A 22,111-nucleotide genomic window follows, 5' to 3' on the forward strand; every position below is an offset into this window, starting at 1 on the left:
CCCACACCTAGGAGAGCGAGGCAGAGGACAGAAGTCTCACGTGCCCATTCAGGTTGCATGGTGTCTCTGGTGACACTGGGAACAAAGGAGACAATTCACGGTGATGGCTGTTAGTGATGTTCACTAGGAACTGGGCGAAGCCCCCTTACACTGATGTAATCTGCACCTCTAACTAGCCGCCATAGAGAGAACGCTCCATCGCTATCAAGCCCAACCAGATTCAAAGCAGTGACTTCAAGGTTACAGAATCCCTCTCCCATTAGGGTCCAGGTCCCCCAAAGCAGACACAAATCTGTGCTTGTGGGTGGCGAGGCACAGGAGCGCTCTGCAGGCTGCACTCTGGTGCTGGTATAGGACACTGGTCTCCAGGCCAGTTCCTTGCTGGACTCCCATTTTGGGGAGGGGAAAAAAAGGCTGCAAGAGTCTAGTTACTGGCCTGATTCTAGATCTTATTTATGCCACGATAAACCAGGAGTAATTCCATAGTTTGGGGTTCAGACACTGGATGGCAATTTGGAAGACTTGGTTCAATTCCTGGCTCTGTCAGATTCACTGTGTGACTGTGGGCAAATCATGTAATCTCTGTCTCAGTTGCCAGCTCTTCTGCTAGTGTCCCTTTCTCTCACCCTCTTTCTCTATTTCGAGTGCAAACTCTTTGGGCAGGAACCATCTCTTCCTGGGTGTATACAGCCCCTAGCATAATGGGAACTCGATCTCCTTTGAGGGCTCTAGCTGCTGCTGTAAAATAAACAATAAACAACAACAGCAACATAGAAGTCATGGAGTTACATTGGGGTAAAGCCAGTGTAAGGGAGCAGAGAATGCGGCCCCATGTGTCTGTCTTACAAAGAAGTATTAATACACTATTGGTTTTAAAGAGGTGGGTACATTACTGAATAACCCCTAGCACATGAACAACACTATATTTTCATAGCACTCTATACAGAGTAACTAATTGAGCGTTCCACTGTCTCTAAGACATTATACCCATAATACTGATGAGCTAGGCGAGGCACAGAGAGGTTAAATGACTTGCCCAAGGACACTGATGGCTTGTCCTCACTGAAATGCATGTTTAGTTAAACCAGTGCAGTATCCCCCTGCCAGTATGGACACATACTTTACTTTAATGTGACAGTGGCTTGTTTTGGTTTAGCTTATGACAATTTTGAATCAGTTTGGTTAAGCCGGGTTTATTTCAGCTCAGCTTAAATGAAGTCTCCACCCAGCCTTTTGCACCAGTTTAACTAAAGCTGTTTAAAATCACATATTTAATTAGCCTAGTTCAACTTCCTTGCATAGGGTGTGTGAAGATAGAGAAGAACCCAGCGGTCCTGATTCTGTGCGTCTGGCTCTAATCGCTACACTGTGCTCATTCCCTAATAACTAATTAGAGGCAAACATGCCTCAACAAATTTAGGCCGAAGCAGGTCTCAACTGTAAGTAGCTCACAGTCAGCCTGTCCTGTCAGCAGGGGATGATTTTATACAGTACTTTTCACCTATCAGTGTCAGAAAACTTTAAAAAGTATCATTATCCTCATTTTACAGATGACGAAACTGAGACAGAAGGGTGATGTGATTTGCCTGTCAGAGGAGTTCAGTTTTGTGACTGTCTGTCTGTTGGACCACACTCCTGCTGTTGGGGTGAAATTCACCCCTCTGCAGAGGATCACCACACATGAAGGCATAATTTAAATCCCACTTAAGCAGTCAAAATCCCCATGAAGCTCTGGGCAGGGCAATGACCACTGTTTGGGAGTTTCAGACCTCTGCATGCTTACACTGTGCCTGGCTGGCAGAGGGAAAGGATAGCTCAGGTTTCTGAGCTGTGGATCCTTTTAAAAACATACTTTGCCAGCACAAATATGGTTCCAATTAACCGAGAAGGAGGCAGGCTGGGAAAAGAGGGCCAAATTGGGCACACCCTGAAAAGCCATTCCCAGCGGGTATAAAACTCCCCCATCTGTGATGTCCCTGAGCTCTGTCATGTAGGAAACACTGAGGGCCAGAGGTTTGAAACACTGAGGGCCAGAGGTTTGTTTGTTTGAAAACCAGCCTTACTTTCTGCAGCTGTAATTGGTGGATGTAAATAACTGTGGGTTCAACTGAGATGCATCGTGTCAGAGGCATCACCTATGCCCCTGAGACCCCAAAACATGGGATAGAGAAAGCCAGTCCCAAGCTCATGGTGCACATGGGAATGGCCTGTAGTGATGTGTAGCAAGGGCTGGGAGCTACTAGACTGGATGGCCAAAGAGCTCTAAACCAGCTTCCAAGTCCTGTTATGCGATATGGTCAACATGTTGCGTTTTGGCCACCTAACAGGAGGAGGGGGCTCAAAAATGGCAGGTTTCATTACAAATGTTGCTGTTGGATTTGGGTTGGGATTGATGAGGAATTGCTTCTGGTCTTGTGAATTTTTCACAGCGATTTACTGTGCTTTCGGATACCTTTCTTGGGCATGTTCACAGCATGACATTATTATCCCAGCAGTGGAAGGGAGGGTGTATGTATGTGTCGGGGAGCCCTTGGACAGAGTTAATCAAGACAGAGAGAGACACAGTGATGTCTTCTCCATTTATAACTTAACAGAACTCAAGGGGTGGGAAGAAACTATGGGCATGGGGAGCTGTGACTCATAGATAAAGCACATAACAATTACCTGCTGCATCCTGAACTAGGGGAACATCACTTTTTACTGGAGTTGGAGTGGCAATGATGGGCGAGAAACCAGGTGTGCTGGTGGCAGGCATGACAATGCCCCTGCTGGATCCAAGAGTGGCACTGAGCAGAGAGTATGAGAGACAAGATGGAGAGAAGAGGTAGGGGAGGGAGGGGAGAGGAGACCTGAGCAAGGCTTGTGAGAAAGATGGAGGCAGAGGAGGCGGTGGAGGTTGTGGTGCATTGTGGGTAGCGTCATCGGCAGCAGCAGCAGTAGGAGGAGGAACCAGGCAGCCTGGAGAATGTGGAGAGAAAAAAATAGCAGAAAAAACAAAACAAAAAGGAAAAACAAAAGAACTGAAATGAGAACCCAAGAGTGGAAGCAATATGATGAAAATGGAAAATACATTCACACACATACGAAACAGAACTGTAACAGAGAGGAGATGGAAGATGTGTGATTGACAGCAGCAGCAGGAGGAATGGTTGTCACTGCAGAAAACAAGGAGTGGCCTCAACTGCAGGGGGTGGAGCCACCTGGCTTCCAAAAAGAAATTCCTGCCCTGTTTAGTCTGTCTGTTCATCCACGTGGCACCAGCGTGCACCAGTCTGTGGCTGAGAGGACTCTGTCCTAGGGTGTTATCCCAGAGGCTTTTGGATTCACTCATAACATGGTTATTAGTCAGTGGGTTGTTCTCCGGGAGATGTGACTGATGGCTCCGATGGTGCAGTTAGTTAACAGAGAATCCTAGGAGCTGCTGCCCCTCTAAACCCTCTGGAGGAGCTTTAGCACTGTGTGCAGCTGTTGTTATCATGGAATATTTATGTCAGGGTAGCATGCAGAGGTTGTGTTAGTGCCCCGTGTGATGTGAGAGGTCAGGACATCTTCGTTAGTCTTGCCCCCACCCAGTGTCGGTGGGAATCATTCATTACTCTTATTCATTACTGTTTAAAAGTAATGGAGATGAACAATCACCCCAGCCCAGAGGTCTGAGCTGAACCCCCTCAGCAGAGAAATGCTGGGCTCAAGTTGTCACCTGACCTTTAATTTAATCAGTGTTGGAAGGGAAAGTAGGAAAAAAATAAGTCTGAAACTAAGGGCCCAAAAGACAATAAATGTTATAAAGAGACTCAGAAACAAGTTGCCCTGGGGAGACTTCACAGAAGGCTTTCCTGGAATACTAACAGGCAGCCAGAGGTAAGGACAATTAAGGGATCCTTACCCACCTGCTTTGGGGTATTAGAGATGAGTTCTGTATCTGCCTGCCGAAGAGAGAATCCCATAATTTATGGAAGTTAGGCATGGTCAGGTCTCAATCCTCAAGATAGGAAGGGATGTTAGAGTTTGCTTTATGCATTCTTTTCTAAAAGAGGACATGACACCAGGGGATCTCCTCTGTGCATTGCTCTGATAAGGAGGTAGTGACATTGGAGGTTTTCTTTTCTGCATCACCACTCGTAAGGGGATAGGAGCTCAGTGGACTGCTTTTATAGGTCACTTCCTGAGAAAGTGATGGCAGAGGTTATCATTTACTTACACATCACTTCCTGAAAGAGTGAAGCCAGAGGGTCTCTGTTGTCCAGTTTATTGAGCATTAGGAGTGCAGGGAAACCTCTGACTTCTAGATGTGGCACAGAGAAACACAAAAGATACTGGGGGAAGGCAAGGAGCAGAACAGCAAGGGAAATCAACTTTACAGCCCTAATGACTCGACAGCTCTGATACAGATATTGAGCCGTTCAATTATTCAAAAAGGTCCAGCTCCGAAAGATAGGACAAAAACCTCTTCAGAGGGAGAAAAAGAAGGGAGTGTCAGGAGTTAAGGGACAGCCCAGAACTATGTGGAGATGACTCCCTCCCTGTGAATGATGTGGGGGAGCTAGCTAGCGTAAGGTGATATTCTGCTGAGCCAGGGGCTGACACCATGTGTCAGAAGGTGCAGTTTCTCCTTGGCGTCTGGCTGGGAGTTTAGGGTTCTTGGCAGCAGAGACCTGCAAATCTATTTCTCCCCTGCTGCCCCTTACCTGCTGATGTGCTTTCATTGCCCACTGGAGTGCTGGAGCAGCTGCGGTCCATATTGGAGGATTCAGAGGAGATGCCTCCAGGGCTACAGCCAGTGTAATCCATGTACTCATCTGTTTCAGTGTCCATCATGCTTTGGGGTCCCTGAAAGGAAGCTGGGGTTCCTGATGAAGCTGGGCTGGGTGCCAGGCTGCCAACGTGGGGGAGATTTTCATTTCTTGAAGTGTGGCCAATAACCTGCAGCAAGAAATGAAGACGGGGACTTTTCACACCAAAAGCGAGATGTCAAGACCAAAGCCATCTGTTTACACGTTTAGTTTTCTCTGACACTGTTCTTCAGGGATAGTTGGAATATGTTGGCAAGTGGATCTCATGGCACTGAGGCCAGGAGAGTGAATCCTACCTCAGTCAGAGGCTGGCAGTGGTAATCTTGGCACCAGTATCCTAGTGTGTGGATTCTCATGCATTCAGATGGGAGTGTGTACATTGGCACTGGTGCCCTAACGTGTGTATCCTACTATACTTAGAAGTTGGGGGTGTGACATTTAGCACTCCTGCCCTGGTTAGGTGGAGCATTCAGAGATTAGGCATGTGAGTCTTGGCTCTAGTGCCGCTGGGAGGGTACCCAGCAGCACTCAGCCCAGTGTCGTTCTGCAGTGAGTAATCAAAGGTGCATCACTACATATGTATCTGCAGCTTAAATAACCAGTGGATTCACCTGCGTGGGAACTCGGTCAAAGTTTTTCCCCAGCATCCTCCTCATGTGCTTCCTGGCATGGGATGTCATTTGGTGCTTGAGCAGGAAGGAAAACTGGCAGCCCTCTCGAATGCAGTGGAAATGGCTGTTCACCTGGTTATACTTGCAACCTGCAGACACAAAACCAGTACAAATCTGGTATGTTAAAATAGCAAGAGAAAGGGTTGTATCAGCACACACTGAAGGGAGCACCAGATTGCTGCTGTATTGAATCCTGATGGTCTGAAGTGCTCTGTGGATTCTTCAATGACATCCCCAGACCCAAAATTAAATCCTTCCCAAGCTGAGTAATGGGGAGAAAGGATGTAATTGTTTTAGACACAGGAAATGGGCTTAAGCCACAGAGTACCACCACCATCCCTCTTGTGACAGAGGGGACAAGGGGAAAATGTATTATTAATGTTGGTTATGTGCATTATGCCAGCACCTAGAAATCCCAATCCTAGACCAGGACCCAGAACAAAAAGACAGGTCCCGTCCCAAGGAGCTTACAACTGAAGTTGAAAGTAAGAATAATATCCAGGATTGTTCCATGCTGGAAACAGCCAGCTCCTTTTGATCTGTGTGCTCTGGAAGCAGAATGATAGTCCCTTTAACACCCTGGGCCACGAGGCTCCTCCATTCCATCTCCAACTTTCCAGCTCTGACCAGTGCATGCTCCAAGGCCAAATGTGGAGAAGCCAGGAAGCGTTTGTTGCTACTCCTGGTTTGGTGACCTAGGGGCTGGTACCAGGCTGAGAGTAATGGAAACAGCTTACATGGATTCTCGCATGATGGACCGGCCTCCAAGGAGAATCCATTATTTTCCAAACAGCCCCACTAGTGTTTTCTTTATGGGCAAATGCTGGATTCTGCCTCACACACAGGCTGCCTCATGCAAATTATAACAAATCTGTGTGGCTGATTACCAGACAATCCCCAGACCATGTCCTGTAGCTGAAGTATAGCTGGCTGCAGTAAAACCATAGACATGTCTACACGCTGACAGAGACGTACAGTTGCACACCTGATGAAAACACACTCACAAACCTCAACACAGGCACTTGCTGTACACACAAACACAACACAGACCTACAGAACAACAGACACACTTGCATACAGATGCAGGAACACAGCTAGCTGCCCACATTGACACACACATGCCTGTATGGAGACATACACAGACACTCATTTACAATCGCGTGGAAAGACATTCCTACATGTACGTGCATCCCACAGTGCCCACACACGCAGTAGACATGCCATTGCCAAACAGCTCCTGAATCATTCGCCCTGTCTTTAAGGCGGAGATGGTGCTTTATGTACATGCCAAGTTTGTGTTTGTTTAGATATTCTGCCCCTCCTCCCCCCACGCGCCTACCTCATCTGCCCTCCCCAGCATGTTGTGCTGTTCTTTGGGATGAAGAACAAACAGTGCTGGCGGGACTGAAACAGTATCAGCAAAGGGCAGGTGAAGACTTGCCCGTTGCTAGGGCAGCAGGGCAGGCTGAGTGTCATATATCATCGCCCTGCTTTGTCTAGCCCCAGCTATCACCTGAAACACCAAAAGTTGAGTAAATAACAGCAACTGCTCAATCTCCTGACATTTGTAAACTGAGACCCAGGTAAGGACCAGCCTTGGTGTGTTGACACCTGTTGCCTTGGTTACCATGGACGACATCGCTCAGGCATACATTTTTTATGAATTAAAAACTGAAGGGGAACACTTTTGTTCTGGCTGTCACAGGTTTGTATTTTTTGGCCGTTGACTCCCCCTCTCCTGCTTCTCAACGGAGTACCAGGGGTAGTCAATAGGCAGACCGCAGGCCAAATCCGGACCACCAGATGCTTTTGAATGGACCCCAAAATCTCTTTAATTTACTCATTGTTATTCTTTTATTATTTTTTCTGGAATCTGGACCTTGCCTATACCTTGACATAAAATAATTGACTGCTTCTGGAGTAATCCGTTCCCAGGGAGCAGTAGGAAAGGACAAGAGGCTGAGCTACCCTGCTGAGGCCAAACGTCCCACCAGGGCTGACTGGGCAGGCTGGTTTCCTTAAGCCAGAAATGAGTAATGGGCATGTGAGTCCCATGCAGTGTGGTGGAGGCTCTGGGGCACTGTCTGTGAGGAATTCCCTTAATCCAGTGGGCTGGACTGTGGTTCCAGCGAGCTCTCTGTGGGGTAATTGTTTCCCCTGCTTTTTGCTGGATGTTTTTAGGCACTGATATTTCATAAGTGCTTTGGTGCTACCTGACGAATCTAGCTAGCGGGCAAACCAAGGCGCCCAGCACCGTGCCTTGTATCAGATATTTTGATGAGCTGACACTCCAGTGGAAGGCTGGCACTGAAAAAAGCTACCACAGAGGCCAGGGGGGTGGAATATTTATCCTTTGGCTTTTGATATACAGGCCTGGCAATGCGCATCAAAGAGTTGCATCTCAAACTGCTTGGAATCAGGCAAAATAGCTATTGGGAGGTGTGAAAATTCCTTCTCACAGGAGGGAGGAACAGTCATCAAAACAGAAACATTTCTCACCATTCTCTGCTTGCTCCCAGACTGAAAACATTCTCTGCCCAGCCCACTCCAGTCCAAAACAAGCAGCAAGTTCAGCAGAGCACATGGTGCGAGAAAAGGCCTCGAACAGTCAGAAAGGGGGAAGTTGCTCCTCCAGAGGCCTGGTCGTTCCATCCAGAAGAAAGGGGAAAGGCATTTTCCACTAGAACTACAGGCTGCCTTCTTTGAGCAGGAATGAAGAGGCCTTCCAGCCCTCTCCTGCCAGTGTGGAGATGGCCATAGCATCTAAGCTAACAGGCCCCTTGCCCCTGATTACAACACTGGGGATACAAGCTGGAGCCTGTCCAGCCAGGGCAGAAATGGATCTCATATACTCCAATATTTAAGCACCAAAGAGAACCTTAGAGGAGAAGTTAGGGGTTGTGCCCCGCCATGTGCAGAGTGTGGGGGTTGCTGTATCTCCCTTTAACTCTTTGTATCTTTGACATCTGTCAGTTTGTGGGTCAGCTATAGCAAAGCAGTGCGGTCTACGGTTTAGATAGGGTCTGGGTGCCATTACGCCTGGCTTCTGTTCCTGGCTCCAGAAGGCAGTGTTCTGTAATGGTTAGAGCTGGGGCTAGGAGACAAGATCACTGAGTTCTGTTCCTGATTTTGCTATTAAAACTTACAAAATGACTGTGGAAAAATCAACCTCTGTGCACCTGTAAAATGGGGATGATCATTCTTATCTAATCAATCTCCGTGTCAAGTGCTTTAAGGCCCACTCTTGTTCAGGATCATATAAATGAACACTTACTACAAATAAACTCACAGGAGTGAACTGACTAGGTGGCCATTGGGGGATGGAGAAGCCTAAGTGGGTCATTTTTATACCTATTTGGGCTACCCCACTCCAAATTGGCCAACACAGGGTCACATGATCTAAAATACATCATTGATAGAGGATGCAGAAGTACTACAACTATAAACATTGAGGGAAAATTTCACTTCCATTCTTCAAAGATGAGATAGGGTCAAATGGTCCCGTAAGCTAAACTACTGGTGCCTCTTCCCAGAGAGAATATGAAAAATATTGTCAAAGGAAGGTTTATGATTACTGGAGTCTCTAGTGTATCAGGAGAATGGCTACACCCTTAGACTGAGAAAGCAACCCAGAGACCGAGTATGCTATCAGCGTGAGCTGTCAGGCACTATAGCCCATGGCTTGGTTACAGGATGAATAGGGTGGGTTTACCTAGCCTGCCGCACTCTTCCCGTTTGGTGAAGTACTTGAAACCATTGGCTGCTCTTCGCTCTGCCTTCTCATGTTTCTTCACATGCCAGGGCAGTTTGGTGGTGATGTTGGTCACAAAGTAGCAGCCAGGCCGAAGACAATGGTAATGGCCCCGCATCCTGAATTCACAGTGCTGTAGAGGAACCAATGAGACAGGTTGTTTTAGACTTATCCAACAACCGTGCTCTCAGTTGCCTGCTTCAACTTGCTTTCTCTCTGAAGGTCACAGAGCTGTTAATGTCACAGGAGGGCAAGACCTCCAGTTCCATGTCACACACTGTCCATTCTTCAAGGGGAACAGTACATTTGCTCTTCATCTGGACATTTATTTTCAAACCATAGGACTTGGGAAACTAGTCCACTAACAGGCATCCTTTGCCCATATTCAACCTCATTTGCCTTTGTTTCATTTCCTCTCCCACCCAGACAATTTCCTTGCCTTACCTGGCGTTTACACTAAAAATGGTCCAAAATCAACACCTTCCCACACCCCTACTCTGAACAAATACAAACTGCCTATATTTTGGTCTGGAGCCAATTTCCCAAGTCTTGCTCTCTCTAGTTTATCCCCTTCAAATAGCTCTGTGCATCAGAGGCCAGATTCATTCAGTGGTTCAGCAGAGTCACGTTAGGGATGACTTGGCCCCAGTTTGTTTTCCTGTCTTTGCCAGGCTTTTACCTTTTCCTTTTCTCCATGGGCACTCTTCTTGGATTATTCTTACCTGGTTTGGACAGAGACACTGCAGTGAGTAGTAAGCAAACTGGTCTCGCACATTCACCAGGTTGTTGTTGGGGTTGATGTGGTCCAGGCAGTGGGACTCTGCTTTCCCAGAAGTTTTGCACACGTATTTGCAGTTCCCGAAGAGACAATGGAAGTGGAACTTGTTGGCATACTTGCAGTCCGTCGCCAGACAGGGGTCACTGGAACACAGCCAAAATCCAGACATCATCGTCATTTCTTCCCTCACACCTTGGCTTCTTTCCCAACATTCACTCATTTAATTGAGGGGTAGCCCAAGTGCAGCCTATGGGCCACGTGTGGCCCACAGAGCTCCCATGGCTAGCCTCGTTAACATGGAGCTGCAGCCTGCAGACATGATCAGCCCCAGCAGGCAGTGCATGCTCTTGACAGGAGTGTGTGAAGATGGAGCACTGCATGCTGGGACCTAGGACCTGTTGACCCCACATTCTTCCTGTTAATGGATGAAGAGAGCTGTGCTTGGCTCCATTTTTTGCACAGATTAGGTGAAGCACTTGGGCTGCACGTTGCAAATTGCCAAGGTAACTCTCGGCTAAGAAATTGGTGCAACCTTGATTTATTTGATGACCTAAATGGCCTTGGTGCCTCTCCCAGGGCAGTCATGTTCCATTGTTTTATGGCTGCAGTTTGTGAACTCTAAGGGCTTGTCTCCACTGCCCCACAGTTCAGACTATGGGATGTGAATTGCAGTGCACAATAGCTGTGTTGTTACTCTTCCAGGTGAATGCTGCAGGCGCAAACGAAAAGGTACTTGTTTAAAGAGGACTATGTCACTGTCACTGCGAACTAGGTACCTCTTAGGTTGCACAAGCAGTGTCCACACGGGGGAGTTGCAACGCAGCACGTGTGTTCGTGTGGCGATTCATATCCCCATAGTTCAAACTGTAAGGCCATGTAAATATAGACTCCGGGGAATTTCTAGGGCTTAGTATATAAGATGGCCAAACATTTGTCTTGTGCATTCAAGTCACAGTTCCCAGTGCTACCTGCCCTGCTACAGGAACTTCCTGTAGTAAGCTTGCTTGAAAGAAGACATAAGTGGATCAATTACTGGCCCAGAGAGACATGGCCTACCAGCCTAAGCACATGATGGAGAGCCAAGAGCTGCAGTGTTCTAATCCCAGATGCAGCTCAGATTCTTTCATTGGCCCTGGGCAAGTCACTTAACCTCTCTGCCTCTTTTTCCCCATCTGTAAAATGGAGACTTGCCTGCTTCCCAGGAGTGTTATGAAGCTTAATGAATGTTTACAAAAGACTTCAAAGCAGAAAACTCATAAAGGTGCTAAGCAGTGGTGTTATTTTACAGCTGCACTTAGGCAAATGCTTAGCCCCCGAATTACCTTGTAAATAACAGCAAACAACACTGCAAATGGGAGCAAAGCACTTCAGGAGACCTACCACCCTTTCACAGCAGCCCAGCTGGGATGCCAAAGCTCTTCCAAGGCAGGAAGTGATGGTATCTGCTCCCCTCCCCCCATTCCTGGTTTGATCAGAGAATCTGAGCACTTCTTTTTCTCACTAAAAACGATAAACTGGAAAAAAAGAAAGATGCGCTGCCAGTCCAAGATATAGATTTGACATTCTAACAAAGAGGCAGCAGGTGTTACTGTGGGCAGAGCCGAGAGCAATTTCCTTCCCAGGGGTCTGTACAAACCCATTCCTAGTTAGCTTTGCAGACCTCAGTCCTTGCTTTGAGCGAAACATAGCTGGAAACAGCAAGTTTCACCTTGTTTCAGGTCAAAGAAATCACTCACTAAATTTTCCCTAGGTTTCATCACATATTGGCCCAATTTTGCCCAGACTCATCCCAAATCTGGGCCAACTTAGCATCAAACCCAGACCAATTTCACCAAACTTTTTGCAAACATTGCCTGAGTCTAGCTTTGCAACAAAGCCTGGAACCAGGCAACCAGGGTTTCTTTCTGAAGGATTTGCAGTGCTCTGACCCATACCATTTGGCCTCAATCACAATGCAAAGCCCAGTACCTTTGCTTTCACACCTCTGGAGGTACAGCAAAACTGAGACATGTCAGCAGGTTTACCTTCCCCCTGCCGACTTCATCTAAAAGGATTCCCAAACATGTTCAAACATTTGGGATCATTGCTTTTCTGCAAGATTGGGGGAGAGGCAGAAGTGCTGAGAACACCCTGGGAAACGGAATAAATTGCCTCTCATTGGATCTGTCTGTCACCCAGCCACAGGGTGAAAGCCTCAGGTGGACATAGAGTGGTTGATCAAGCACTGAACAGAGGTAAAGTGGGGAGGAAGAAGCCTCTGTCTACTCTCTTGCGGCTGAAGAGGGCACATGGAGGCTCCTGGGGCAGCCAAGAAATCATCCCCTTGTTACCCAAGGAACTCACTTCTCCTGGAACTGAAGGAATCCGGGTTTGACCTGAGGCTTAGCGTTCTCTAGGGAAGTTGTTGCCAAGGGTGAAGTTGCCAGGTTAGGCACCAATGCTGGGATCTGAGGCATCTGGGGTATGGTGGAAGCCAGCTGCTTCCAAGCTAGCAACGTGGGAGCAGAGGGCACAGTCGCTGGGCTCGGAGTGGGCACATCCAGGGTGGGAGCGCTTGCCACAGTGATGGAAGTAGTGGATGGCGATGAGAGGGCCAAGGAAGTCTTGGTCTCTGCAGCACTTGGGAAGGGAGACTCAGAGTTTCCTTTCACAGCTCCACCCTCTGTTCGGAAGTGAAAACTGCAATGAGAAGAGACAACCGTTCACATTAGAGAGAGCAAGTGCGCGCTGCTGAGTCCTTGACTGAAAAAAGAGCAGATTATGGAGAGGCTGGCTAAGTGGTGACCAAGGGTCAGGGGAACATGAAGACAAGCTCAGAGTACATGACAGGTGTAAACCATGACCAAAATTTTGAGATGTGCAGTACAGCTGTTGAGCAGCCCCAGCTCCCATGGACTTTAGGTCCCCCCAGGATCTGGCCACAAACAGGCAGAGGAATTATTTAAGGAGGCACATGAGGGTGTAGCTAGGAGCAATGGGCTAAAATTGAGGTGGGCCATTTAGGTCTAAAATCTTCCTGCTGTGAGAGCCATGAGTCTGTGAAGGCATGGGAACCCCACTGCTTGGGACACTGGTATACAGGCTGAAAAAAGCAGTGGAAATGCAACAGGAAACAATCCTGCCCTGGATAGAATCGATGGCCTCTCAGGTCTTTCCAGCTCTGTTTTCTCCGAGTTTCCTTCCATTTAAAACTATCCAGACTTCCACAGTCATATGGCCACACCGTGAAGTCCTGGTTCAGTCCTTACTTGAGCAAATCTTCCATTGACTTCAATAAGAACTGTGCTTGAATAGGGACTGCTGTAAGTGGCCCTTGGAAGTTGGGGTAGAAAATATCTCAGACTTTCTAATCTCTCTGCCTCCAGATAGTGCAGATGGAACTTGGGGCCAATCCTTCCTTTGCTGCTCTCGTTATAGCAACAATGGGGTCAAATCCCAAAGTCCTTCTTTATGCAAGACTCACACTAGAGTCTGCTGGAGTTCTGGATGCGGTACAGACTTCAAGATCTGGCCCATATGTGAGTACTTTTTGGCTTCCTCAGTCTTCCCCATCCACTGCTCTCCAAAGTACTCTGAGGGTGACAAGAAGGGCCACAGGCTATATTGCCCATGCTGAGAGGGATGTTACGGCTGGGCTGGCTGAATCCTTAGCTCCAAGCCCCCTGCCTACACTGCAGAGAAGATCTTTAAAGCAAAGAGAGCCATAGAAATAGGGACCTAGAAAGCAGTTTCTCTCCTGTGTTGGATAATCAGGGAAGGTGCTTGTTAAACGGGATTTGCAGAGACAAATACAGTGGGCACCATTAAAAATGCAATATTTGCTACTCTGCAGTGACTGCAGCGCTGCCAACACCACTCCAAGAAAGGTGCCGGGGCAGTGAATAGCGGGTTTTTAACGGTGCTCCCATCTGTCTTTCCTATGTTGATAATTCCTATTGCACAATTCTACAATGCTGGGATGCTGCGTTCCTGGTGCACAGTCTCCTGGGCAGCTTAGGGGAAAACCGGACTGGCCACTTCTCAGCCCTGCTGACACTGCAAACCAGATGACACACACATTTGCCAAAGGCTGAGCACAACGCCGGTGCACACTTATTGTGAGTCACTGTAAAATTAAAGAGCATGCCCAGCTATTCTGCAGGCAATTCAGCCAGATATGTTTAAAACAGGCCTGTGGATACTCCAACTGCTGCCCTCTCAGCCAACATGCAAACCCACAGCCCCATTCATAAAGGCAGTTACAGAATGGACCCCCCAGCCCTGATCCAGGCTGTGTACACTGTGTGACTTTTGGGTTTCCCTGGAGCGTGTCTCTGGATTCTTGAACCTCAACTTACTTGGCATGTTTGATGGCCCCATCCAAGGTGCTGAAGAGGGCACCACATTCCTCCACCACGCAGTGGAAATGCACTTTATGGAGGAAGTCGCAGTGGGCGTCACAGAAATCCTTGGTACCAAACCTGGCCAAAGGAGACAAGCACATGGCTTACAAAGAGCCCTTTGGTGGCAGCATCATTTGAAGGGAATTGTGGGGAAACAAACTCGCATGAGTTTCTAGCATCAAAACTTTTCTTTTTAATTGCCTAGATCCAAGAAGCTGGACAGGCCACAGCTCTGATGTCACTCTGTGTGCGCGCGCAAAGGAAATCTCTGGCACGATTGCTCAATTACAAGAACCTGGCATGTACCTCAACATACAAATTGGGAGTCTTAACTCTCTCCTGTTGAAGTCAATGGCAAAACTAGCATTCACTTCAATAGGAGCAGGCTGTGGAGTTTTCCTGAAACAAACGATGAAGAGTAGTGAAGTTCTAAAGCATCTGTGCACAGAAGCAGTGGGCCTGGGGAGCAAGAAAGAAGATGCAAATGGAAGGGGATTCTGACCTAGGGAGCACCACTCAAACTGAATGGGATGATTCTCACAGCTGGAATGGCACTAGGAGTGCCAAAAAAGGAAGAAATGTGGGGGTGAAGCCAGAGGTCAAGGTCTGAGAACATAAGAAGTACAAACCAAAGACTAACAAGACAGGAGGACAGTGAGAATGAGTAACTCTGGCCAATTCCAATCAGACTTGAAACTTGAGGTGGGTCCAAAGCCACACGCTCTGACTCGGAAGGCATTGAAGGGCATGGGAAGGGGTTGAATCTAGAGCCAAATGTCCTGGCTTTTCCACATCTCAACTTGAAACCACAGCGTAGCACCTTTGCGGGGGATTGTAACTTCTCAGATGTCTACTGTGTAACAAATACAGCTCAACAGGCATCATCAGAAAGTCTCAAAATTACACAGGAAGAGACCATTACCTTTTATGGTAACGTGCTCTTTGAGATGTGTTGCTCATGTCCTTTCAACTTAGGTGTGTGTGCCCACCCCATGCACCGGCACCAGCACCGGAAGTTTTTCCCTCAGCAGTATCCGTATGTGGCATATGGACATATGGAGTGGCCCCCTCCACCCTCAGTTCCTTCTTGCTGGATACTCCAACAGTGGGGAAGGAGGGCAGGTCGTTGAATGAGCAATACATCTCGAAGAACACCAGTTACAGAAAAGGTAACTGTCTTTTCTTCTTCGAGTGATTGCTCATGTCTGTTCAACTTAGGTGACTCCCAGCAGTACTCCTGGAGGCAGGTAAGGAGTTCACGGACCTGTAGACTGCAACACAGCTCTGCTGAACCCAGCATCATCTTTGGCCTGCTGCATGATGGCGTAGTGGGCTGTGAACACATGCACCAAGGACCACATCATGGCTTTACAGATGTCCTGGATCAAAATACATGCCAGGAAGGCAGCCAAGGATGCCTGCGTTCTAGTCGAGTGGGCTCTGATGATCAGCAGCGGAGGGGCTCCCGCTAACTCATAGCAGATCCTAATGCAAGAGGTGATCCAGTTAGAAATCCTTTGTGTGGACACTGTGAGGCCCTTCATCCTATCAGCAGAGACAGAATGCTGAGTCAATTTACAGAAGGGTTTTGTCCAATCTAGGTAGAAAGCCAGAGCCCTTCTTATGTCCATAGTGTGAAGGTGCCTTTCTTCACTGGTCTCATGGAGTTTAGGGTAGAAGATGAGAAGAAAGATGTCCTGGCTCATGTGGAAGGTGGACACCACCTTGGGAAGGATGGCCGGGTGGGGCCAGAGCTGGACCTTCTCCTTATAGAAGACTGTTTTATGGCGATTCTGAGGTCAGGGCTCGCAGCTTGGAGACTTGCCTCGCTGACATCACCGTCATGGGGAAACTACCTTCCATGATAGGTGAGAGGGAGTATGACACCAAAGGCTCGAAGGGCAGACTCATGAGCCTGGACAGAACCAAGCTGAGATCCCACTGAGGAACCAGGCACTGGACTTGAGGGAAGAGCCTCTAGAGGCCTCTAAGGAACCTGACTGTCATGTCATGGGAGAACACAGTCTGCCCCTGGATTGGTGGATGAAAGGCCGACATGGCCGTCAGGTGTACCCAGATAGAGGAGTGCGCCAAGCCTTGGTTCTTTAAATGAAGCAGGTAGTCCAAGTTGGACTGCACCGAAGAATCCCCCAAATGTCCACTTTGCCAGGTAGGTCTGCCTAGTTGAGGGCTTTCAACTCTCAAGAAGGACCTTCTGGACCCCGTCCAAACAGGCCCGTTCATCTAGGTTCAGCCAAGCAACATCCATGCCGTGAGGCGGAGGGACGCCAGGTTGGCGTGCAAGAGTCAGCCATGATCCTGTGACAGCAGGTCCAGTTGGTTCGGCAGGGGCCAGGAAGGGATCGCTGACAAGCTTGATAGCATCCTGAACCAATGCTGGCAAGGCCACGCTAGGGTGATCATGATAACCTGTGCCTTGTCCCTCTTGATTTTTCACTAGGACCTTGCTGATGAGCGGAATCAGAGGGAACGAGTACATCAGGCTTCCTGCTCATGGAAGGAGGAAGGCGTCGGAGAGGGAGCCCTTGCCCAGACCCTGTCTGGAGCAAAACCTGTGGCACCTTCTGTTCTGCCTGGTGGAGAACAAATCCACTTGGGGAGTTCCCCACCTCTGGAAGATCATGCCAGATACCTCTGGGTGAAGCACGTACTCATGGTGAGAGGAGAAGTCCTTGCTTAGGTGATCTGCCAGTGGCGATCAGCGGATCCGCAATGGCCCCAGTCTGGCAATCTACGCCTCACGCTTAACGAGCAGTACTGGGATGTGGAGCAGGATCGGGAACTAGAGCGGGCTTGGCATCATGATGTAGCCACACACAGTGATGTCACCCTGTGAGATTGGCGACAGTCCAGAGAACGGTACTGTTGGTCCCTCAGCTGTCCCTGGAGCCGTACCGGTGCTGCAGAGATTCTGGGCGCCAGCTCCAAAACTCCTACTGGGGGGCGTGTGCCTCCAGAGGTCTGCACCCGGTCACCAGTGAGCCCTGTCTTGAGCCTCTCTGCCCTTGTCCTAGGTCCAGAGATGAGATGGGGCTATGAAGCTTCTGCCCATCTGTGACGAACTGGGACTGTTCCTAATGTTTGCTCTGAATACTGTGTTGGTGCCTCAGTGTCCCCTAGGCAGTTCTTAAGTATCTTGGTGGTGGCATAAGGGTGTGTGATTGCTACAGAGGAAGGGGCCAGTGCCCCTAACTGCCGGGCACTCTGCCTCCTAGCAACTGATGGCCTGGGCCCCTCCTCTGCAAAGGTGCCAGCTGAAAGTGTTGGAGACAAAGGGATCAGGTGACCTCCTGGCCCGGGAAAGGAGCTGAGCAGAGAGGAGGGGCTGGAGGGAGGTTAGTCTGGAGCTACCTGGGGATAAGGAGTGAAGTGCAGACCTAGGGGTCTGGCTCACTGCCCCCCAGAATGGACCCGGCCGAGGGGTCTGGTTCGCTGTATCTACAAGCTCTGTTTTAGACTCTGTTCCTGTCATCGAATAAACCTCTGTTTTGCTGGCTGAGAGTCACGTCTGACTGCAAAGTGGGGGTGCAGAACCCTGTGGCTTCCCCAGGACCCCGCCTGGGTGGGCTCGCTGTGGGAAGCACACGGAGGGGCAGAGGATGCTGAATGCTCCAAGGAGAGACCCAGGAGGTGAAGACGTGTGAGCTTCTTGCCCTGAACAAGTCTGCTCCAAGGGAGAGGAGGCTCCCCAAAGTCCTGACTGGCTTAGTGGGGAGCAGTTCCAGAGCATCGCCCGGTGACTCCGTGACACCATCATGGTCAGAAGCGTGTCGGCTGCGAGAGGGCGACTGTTGGCGGGACCTGCCCCACGATGGGGAGTGCTGCCAGAAAGGTGGAGACTGTCGTGGTCCCAATGCGGGTTTACCCCGGGCTGGGACCCCACAGGGGCCCGAGTGGGTGGTACTGGGAGGGACATAATGTCTTGCGTCGCTTGGAGGGCCTCCAGTGTGGATGGCACTTGGAGCTGATGAGAACCTCCACTGCTATCTGGGGTAGCTGGCTGGGAGTGGGCTAGGCTACACCGCTCGACCTGAGCTGGGGCCCGGGATCCTGAAGGAGGTGAGGAGGTGCCCGAGACAGGGCCTTGGGGCACCTCAGACTTGTCCTTTCCCTTGCGGGAAGCTGGAGACCTTCCTTGCCCCGTCTTCCTGGGTTTCTTGGTTGGAGCCATGGAAGGGGTCCAGTGCTGGCTCGTAGACCAGGGGGGTGCTGCACACCAAGGTCACGGAGCTCAGTGCCAAATCGGAGCACTGCTCCGGCATTGGGGTAAGGGCAGACTCTATGAAGAGCGCCTTCAAACAAATGTCACAATCCTTCTTTGTCCTGGGCTTGAAGGACTTGCATATTTTGCACATATCACTAATGTGACTTTTGCCCATGCACCATAAACAACTATTCTGTGGCTCACTAATAGGCACGGGCCTTTTACAGCGATCATAGGGTTTAAGACCTGGGGACTGGAGCACGCCCCATCCCGAGGCGAAGTCCCTTTAAGGACCTACTAAGTCTCAAACTTAACAAATAGGTTGAAGTAAACTAGAGGGGAACTATATACAGTAATATTTGCAAGGGAAATGAATTCAAACAAATGAAAAGCAACAGCTCTAGCTGAAGCAGCACCAGTTCCATGCACCGTCACTGGCAGCAAGAAGGAACTGAGGGTTGAAAGTGTCAGTGGTGCCCTATATGCTGTGGCATATGCATGCTACTCCAGGGGGCACCAGAGCCAGTCCCCTACAGATACTGCTGAGGGAAAAACTTCCAGCACAGGTGCATGTGGCAAGCACACACACCTAAGTTGAATGGACACGAGCAATCACTGGAAGAAGAAACAACTTTCTGATGCAGAAAGTGGGAGGCTCCAACCAGAAGAGAAGCCATGCAGGAGCTGCCTCTTGCCACTATTGTGGAACTAATCAAGAAGGCAAGAATAATAGGGGAACCCAGTACCAGTGACTATGAGCTGCTTCGATTCACCATAGTGAGGAATAGCAGCATAAGGGTATGAGATTTCAAGAAAGCAAATTCCAAAATTCCAGGGACTTAAAAAACCTAGTGAGTAAGGTGCAATAGCAGGAAGTATTTAAACCTCCCTGGGTGTGGAAGGACTGGAGAATCTTCATAATTAAGGTGTGATAGACTACAGTTCCTCTGAAGATCAGGAAAGCAAAAACAAGCAGCAGCCTGTATGGTCCCAGGTGGGGCCTTAAATATCTGAGGTTAAAAGAAACAAAAGAAAGTTTGTATTGGGAAAGGAAAATGGCAGGGGATCCAGAATACATGGGGTCCGTTAAAGCTTGCAGGGAGAAGATAAGAGAGAGAGAGGCCCTGATAAGAGGAGCAATAACAACACAAGTTAATGTAAACTAAAGCGGTTATTCTATCAGGGAGAAGAGGTACCATACTTAGGGAGAAAACAGAACCATTAAAAAATGAGGATGGCGGGTTATGTCTCAGAAATGGATGAGCTACTCAACTGCCTTTTAAAATCTTCCTCTAACATGAAAAATAAAAACAAAGCAGAAGCAGATAGTTAGGATGAAATGAAGATCTTACAGAAAAGCAGATACGGGAATGCTTAGAAAATGTAAATATGCATAAATCAGCCAGTCTGGATGATTCTCATCTGAGAGCATGCTTGAATTAACTCAGAAATTTACTGGATTACGGATATTGAAGTCATAGAGAACTGAGGAGGTGCCAGAAGACTAGAAAAAATAAATATGGTACGTATTCTTTAAGGAAAAAACAAGAGTGATCCTGGCAATTATCGTACCTCTTGTCTCAGTGTCTCTTCCCAGTAAAGTCATGGAACAAATATTAAGAGAGGGGAGAAAATCAGTAAACATCTAGAGGATAAAGGAACCATGAGCAATAAACAGCATGGGGATTATAAAGAATAAATCCTGCCAAACAAATTTAATTGCTTTTTTTGATAGAATTATACAATTAGTGGATGAAGGGCTGCAATATATTTAGATTTTAGTAAAGCATTTTGATACAGAGTCTCACATATGCTTAAAATTAATTCAAATTGGCTTGGATGTGAACACTGCCACATGGCCTGAAAACTGGCTGAAGGACCATAAACAAAGAGTAATGACAAACTCCAATGTACTGGGCTGGAAGGAGGTATCTCATGAATGCTGCAAGGATGAGTCAGGTTAGGTCTGATTTTATTTAACATCTTCATTAGTAATCTAGGAGAAGGAGTGAACAGTACATTGACAAATTCACAGATGATACTAACCAGAGTAGCTGGAAGCACTAGTGCAAGGGAAGAGAAATAATGCAAAGGGGCCTAGAGAGACTGGGGGAAAAAAATCACAAATTGAGGTTCAAATTTGGAAAAATGCAACTAATACATCTGGGGGGATATTCAACAGGAGAGGAACCTAGAAGGCAGTGCTGCAATGAGAGACCCAGAGACACAATGCACAACAAACATGACACAAGTGTGCAATGGGAGATGGATACAAAAAAGGCAGTGCAGTTTTGGGCTGCATACACAGAGCAGGGACCTTACAGTCCTTATGGTGTGATGGCACTGGAGTAGGGGATCCATTTCTGGACACCTGAGAGTTCAGAGAGAAGCAACAAACCCCACATCAAACTGAACCAAACCAAAGGAATGAGTAGGGGCCTGGAGGGACTGATTTACAAAGTGAGATTCAAATAACTAAATTGCTGTAGCTTGGATAAATGATGATATGCTACTAGTCTGTGAATATTTGAAGGGGGTAAATTCCAGGCAAGAAGAGGAATTAACTATTGTGGTTTAAGGGGTATAATTAGGAGAACTGCAACAAAATAAAGAAAGGGAAAATTCAGGCAGCACATCAAGAAATAAAGTATCCTGACAGTGAAATGTATTAGGTAGTAAAATAATCCTCTAAGAGGCGTGGAGACAACTACATTGCTTTGCACAGTTAAAACTAGACTTGATAAAACACTAGCAAACAGACTGCAGGGATTGAGCTTGCACTGGCAAAGGCAGTTGGACTTCAGAGATCTTTCTCATCTTCAGTGTTTACAATCCTATAATATGTTCACAGGCACTTGTAGTCAAGTGTGTTTTTGTCAGAGCACAAACCCGTTCATGTCTGTTTGGGCATATCCATGTGTGCTCAAATCACGTGTCAGTCTGGGCACGTATGTGCATGTGTCTCTGTGTGGGTGAATTCTATGCGAGTTCTGTTCCATTTTCCCTGCAAGCCTCCTTGTCAACAAGAAAAACAGTGCCCCAGAGCAAGAACCAATTGTCTGCACAGTGCCCCCTGGGCTCCCTGCTTTGTATCACTAGTCCACTCACAGAATCAGACAAGAGGCGCTAATTCCACAGCAAGTACTCTCAAGGCTACTGTGATCGCCCTGTATTAACTGTGCATGGTCTAACACTGGTTCACAGCTGAAGCGCGCAGCTACAGGATATCCGTAGGATTCACTGCCTGGTATAGGGGGGAGAGTTTCAGAATGAATGTGCATGCCATAGCATTCAAGCCACATGAGAGTCTGTGCTGTTAGATACCACCCAAGGGACACTTGTGGCCCAATCCTGCAAGGTGCTGAGCACCTCCTGCAAGATATTAAGTACCTAATTCTCTCCCCTGCAGTCAAAGCAAATTGAGAGGGCTCAGTGCATTGCAGGGAATACTCAGCATCTCACTGGATCAAGACCTCAAATTCAAATATCATTGACTGCATTGAATCCAGGT

General features: G+C 48.1%; 1 protein-coding gene across 6 annotated transcripts in view; it reads right to left on the reverse strand.

Annotated features, from left to right (window-relative positions):
• The window catches only part of CASZ1 (castor zinc finger 1), a 268,084-nt gene that overhangs the window by 6,826 nt on the left and 239,147 nt on the right, over positions 1-22,111 (reverse strand). For 5 of the 6 annotated variants that reach the window (XM_075060343.1, XM_075060342.1, XM_032775447.2 and 2 more), the window contains 7 exons: positions 14,331-14,453; positions 12,337-12,672; positions 9,938-10,136; positions 9,177-9,348; positions 5,405-5,553; positions 4,689-4,923; positions 2,665-2,958 (listed from right to left, as the gene is read on the reverse strand). In XM_075060343.1, coding sequence (XP_074916444.1) covers positions 2,665-2,958; positions 4,689-4,923; positions 5,405-5,553; positions 9,177-9,348; positions 9,938-10,136; positions 12,337-12,672; positions 14,331-14,453 — 1,508 coding nt within the window. The remainder of the gene's footprint in view (positions 1-2,664; positions 2,959-4,688; positions 4,924-5,404; positions 5,554-9,176; positions 9,349-9,937; positions 10,137-12,336; positions 12,673-14,330; positions 14,454-22,111) is intronic. The other variant, XM_032775450.2, reaches the window with a different exon arrangement.

The sequence above is a fragment of the Chelonoidis abingdonii genome, chromosome 23 (assembly GCF_003597395.2).
Source record: "Chelonoidis abingdonii isolate Lonesome George chromosome 23, CheloAbing_2.0, whole genome shotgun sequence".
In the NCBI taxonomy this organism is placed as follows: Eukaryota; Metazoa; Chordata; order Testudines; family Testudinidae; genus Chelonoidis; species Chelonoidis abingdonii.